At 40.5% G+C, this 3,952-nt stretch overlaps 1 protein-coding gene across 1 annotated transcript in view; it reads left to right on the plus strand.

Annotated features, from left to right (window-relative positions):
- LOC123078709 (V-type proton ATPase subunit E) overlaps positions 1–3,952 on the plus strand; it is a gene marked incomplete at its 5' end in the record, with an annotated part of 4,714 nt that continues 762 nt past the window's right edge. Inside the window, 5 exon segments of the mRNA XM_044501300.1 lie at positions 1–161; positions 1,846–1,946; positions 2,687–2,843; positions 2,943–3,139; positions 3,358–3,457. Of these exon segments, the coding sequence (XP_044357235.1) occupies positions 60–161; positions 1,846–1,946; positions 2,687–2,843; positions 2,943–3,139; positions 3,358–3,457 (657 nt within the window).

Raw genomic sequence — 3,952 nt, forward strand, 5'->3', positions numbered from 1 at the left:
CGCCGGAAGCAGCGCCCCACAGTCGGACGATCGTCAGATCCGCCGCCGCCGACGCCAAGATGAACGACACCGATGTCTCCAAGCAGATCCAGCAGATGGTGCGGTTCATCCGCCAGGAGGCCGAGGAGAAGGCTGGCGAGATCTCCGTATCCGCCGAGGAGGTTAGTTCTTCCCCGTTTACTCTCATCTCGAAGCTTCCAGAATCTTCTTGATCCGCGCCTCCTTGATTTGGAACGCTCGATCTGTTCATCGCGCCCTGTCATCTCGAAGCATCCAGCCTTAGGGGTCGCTCGATTGCTTAAGCCTAAGGTTTCAATTTTGGGATTGTGAGATCTGTGTCCAAGTGACGTAAGCGCGCTAGCTCCTAGGTAGATCCAGAAGCATCTAAATTTTGGTTCTATCGTTCAAGCTAATCTCAGTGCACGGAATAAAGCTAGAAGCCTCCAGATCGCGGTGTTTTGGGCCGTATGCTTACGCTACTCTCCCCTCCCCTTGTCAAGTTGAATGAATTCAGGTACCTGCATGGCTGAATCGGTACTGTGTGATTTTGGAGGACGGGGAGCAAACTCGAGCTTGAACTGAACCAGGAACTTAAGTTTGTGTATCATTGTTCCATTTGCTTCTGGTGGTACTAGAAGCAAAACTGGAGCTTAATCTTGATGGGAAAAATGTTACGTGCTTAAAACATGTTGCAAAAAGTCTTCGAATCAGCTGTTCAGCACCCTTCGCTCCCTGCTACCTTGTGATCTTTAGTTCTGCTCACCCAAACCTCGGATCCACAACGCTTGTTGGCAGCACCATTAACCATTGTGAATCGTAGCACCATTTTATTCACGTAAGTAACTATGAAGGGAAATAGATCTTCGAATACAGATTTTATAAATACCAGTATTGTTTGGTTGCAGGATGAGTTGGTGTATACTGGATGTTGAGCAAAACACTTGCCTAATGTTTGTATTATTATGCCTTTCTTTATTTGTTCTTGTCTCTTCATAGCTGGGTACAGAACGCATGCTTACGTAGTTGTATGCATGATCCCTGGGTTTTCAAGATCTATTATTGTGTTCCCATGTAAAATCATGCCATATAGAATGCACCGTCGTTAAGCCTAGGAGACATGATTTGTCAGCATTCTGAGTTTCCGGAGCTAGGATAATGCTTTGTCTGTGAAGCAACCGGCCATCCTTTAAGGCTGCGTTCGGTTTGGAGGAAAACTCAAAGGAATCTGATCATGTGCTATTTTCTACCTTTGGTGCGTTCGGAGTGAAGGAAAAATGAGCAGTGAAACTTTGGAATGTCTCGATTCCTGTGTGATTCCTACAGATTTCACGGGAAAAGAAACATCTAGTCAGACCTCTTTTTATCACGGTTGGCCGAGGCAACACACTGGTTCTGACATCTAGTATAATAAAATATTCATCATATGGCATGGAGTGTGAGAGAGTAAGTCTACAGCCAAATAAAAAACACCCAAGATACGGTTCGCAACTGTGGTGATGTCCAGCTTCTTTTGCTCACCACCGAACGGTTCACTCCTGACTATACCTCTGTTTAAAATTCCTCAGTTTCATATGTGCTTGTTTTCCCTATTCCTTTACATTTTTTTGTTCCTATGTTTTCTGATCCTGCAAACCAAACAGAGCCCAAGGTTGTTTCCTTTCCTGAAGTTACTCACCTTGGGAAAGATATGTCTGTTTTCTGTCATATTTTCCATGATTTCCGTCCCACCTTTCATGATTATTGGCCATGTGTGTTTTGGTTTTATCCTCTTTTCTTTGCCGGAAATTGTTTACTCATCTTATAATTTGTTTCTTAGGTTTGACATGTTTGTATAATTACGTGCAGGAATTCAACATTGAGAAGCTGCAACTTGTTGAAGCTGAGAAAAAGAAGATCAGGCAAGAATATGAGCGGAAAGAGAAGCAGGTTGATGTTCGGAAGAAAATGTGAGGCTTTAGTTCTCTGAATCACCTCTTTCTCCATGATCATTCTGGAATGCTATAATGCTATCAACTGCATTGCATCTTGAGATTTGAAAACATATTCCACACCATATGCATATCAGAATATGTTGTAGACAGAGCTAGCGACATATATTACAACAAATTTATATCAATGATGTGAACCAACGCGACACAGGATAACTGTAAATTGCTTCACCCTCACAGCTTTATCGGTGATAACCATCGGTTAATCTTGAAATTCTCAACACTTAATGATATATACAATGGTATTATATATGAGCTCAAACAGTGTAATACTATATTTGACTGCAGTAAACTTATCTGTTGACTGAAGATTTATCCTGAAGAGTGAAGACAAAGTTGTAAAACTGTGAACTGCTGCTTGCATTTGGTCTCAGGAATAAATAGTAGTATGAACTTTAAAGTAGAATATTCCATATGTTAAAAACTTAAAAGCAAGTATGAAAAGAAAGCTACTGTTGATGGCAAGGTAAAATATAGAGCAGCACAGGAAGATTTAGAAATGTAATTCTAGAAAAATATAACCTTAGTATCATGTTACATATAATTAAAGTGGAGTACTGATTGTTAAGTATGAGATGTTTTCTTTTTGTGGTCGTAGATGAAACATTTGTTAAAGTCCACGGTTCGTCGCAAGCATCTGCACTGATATTTCTGTGGTTATCCCTACATTACCTGATGAAGCATTGTTCTTTTGTTAGTGAGTACTCTATGCAGCTGAATGCTTCTCGCATCAAAGTGCTTCAGGCCCAGGATGACCTGGTTAATAAAATGAAAGAGGATGCAATGAAGGAACTCCTGAATATCAGCAGCAACCACCATGAATACAGGAATCTGTTAAAAGAACTTGTTGTTCAGGTTTGTTTGAGCGTACCAAACACAAACCTTTTTCTCATCTCCAACTATTGTTGGCTAACTCATATAATAACGTTTCTTTTTTTACCGGATAATATACAGGGCCTGCTTCGGTTGAAAGAGCCAGCTGTACTGCTCCGCTGCCGCAAAGAAGATCACCATAATGTGGAATCTGTAATGCATTCAGCAAAGAATGAGTATGCATCAAAAGCAGATGTCCATGAGCCAGAGATACTAGTTGACCACACTGTCTACCTGCCACCTTCTCCGAGCCATGGTGATGAGCACGGCCAGATTTGGTAATGCATTAGAAATTATTTCTTGGGGTGTTACTTTATTGGTTCCTAACCGTAGATTTATTGGTTCCTACAGTATCTAATTGTGTGCTTCTAGATTTGTCTTTATCTGTATTCACATAAAATCTGTATTGCAACAGACATTTGAAATCCATAGTCATTTAATAGTTTCATGCTAGTTATTGACCTCAGTCCTTGTCATTATTGTGCTGTTTATGCAGCCATGGAGGTGTTGTGCTGGCTTCTCGGGATGGAAAGATTGTGTTTGAGAATACAGTTGATGCAAGGCTTGAAGTTGTTTTCCGCAAGAAATTGCCAGAGGTGCGTTCATTCAGCTCATCTTTCAATATATTTTGTTTTGCCACCCCCTCATTGTGCAGAATTCTAAAGAAAACAATTCTAATGTGATTCCGTTATAACGTTCTGCATCTCTCACTAGATCTTGTTTAGTGCTAGCATGAACCTCATAGAAGCAGTACTACAAATGGTTTTGCATTTCATTATGATTAGTTGATTACTGAATATGCCATTTCAGCGTGCTTGTCACAATTTTCTGGATAAATCAACAATGTTCGTAAATACTGAAGTGTTCAAGTATGACATCATTTAGTTTGTTGTAGTAAATGTCCATTATACTCCCCGACTTGTCACAGTTTTATTTGATAAGCAGCCCCTGTTGAGAAGAAATTACATGCTATAACCGCACTTTGCTAAACCAGTTCCCTTCAGGGTTATCTGGAAAAACATAATACTTTGGAGGAATACTCTGGCCTTTTTGCTTTGCTGTAACAAACAGTGATGATTCTTTCGTAACGG

This window comes from Triticum aestivum, chromosome 3D (assembly GCF_018294505.1).
Source record: "Triticum aestivum cultivar Chinese Spring chromosome 3D, IWGSC CS RefSeq v2.1, whole genome shotgun sequence".
Lineage (NCBI taxonomy): Eukaryota > Viridiplantae > Streptophyta > Magnoliopsida > Poales > Poaceae > Triticum > Triticum aestivum.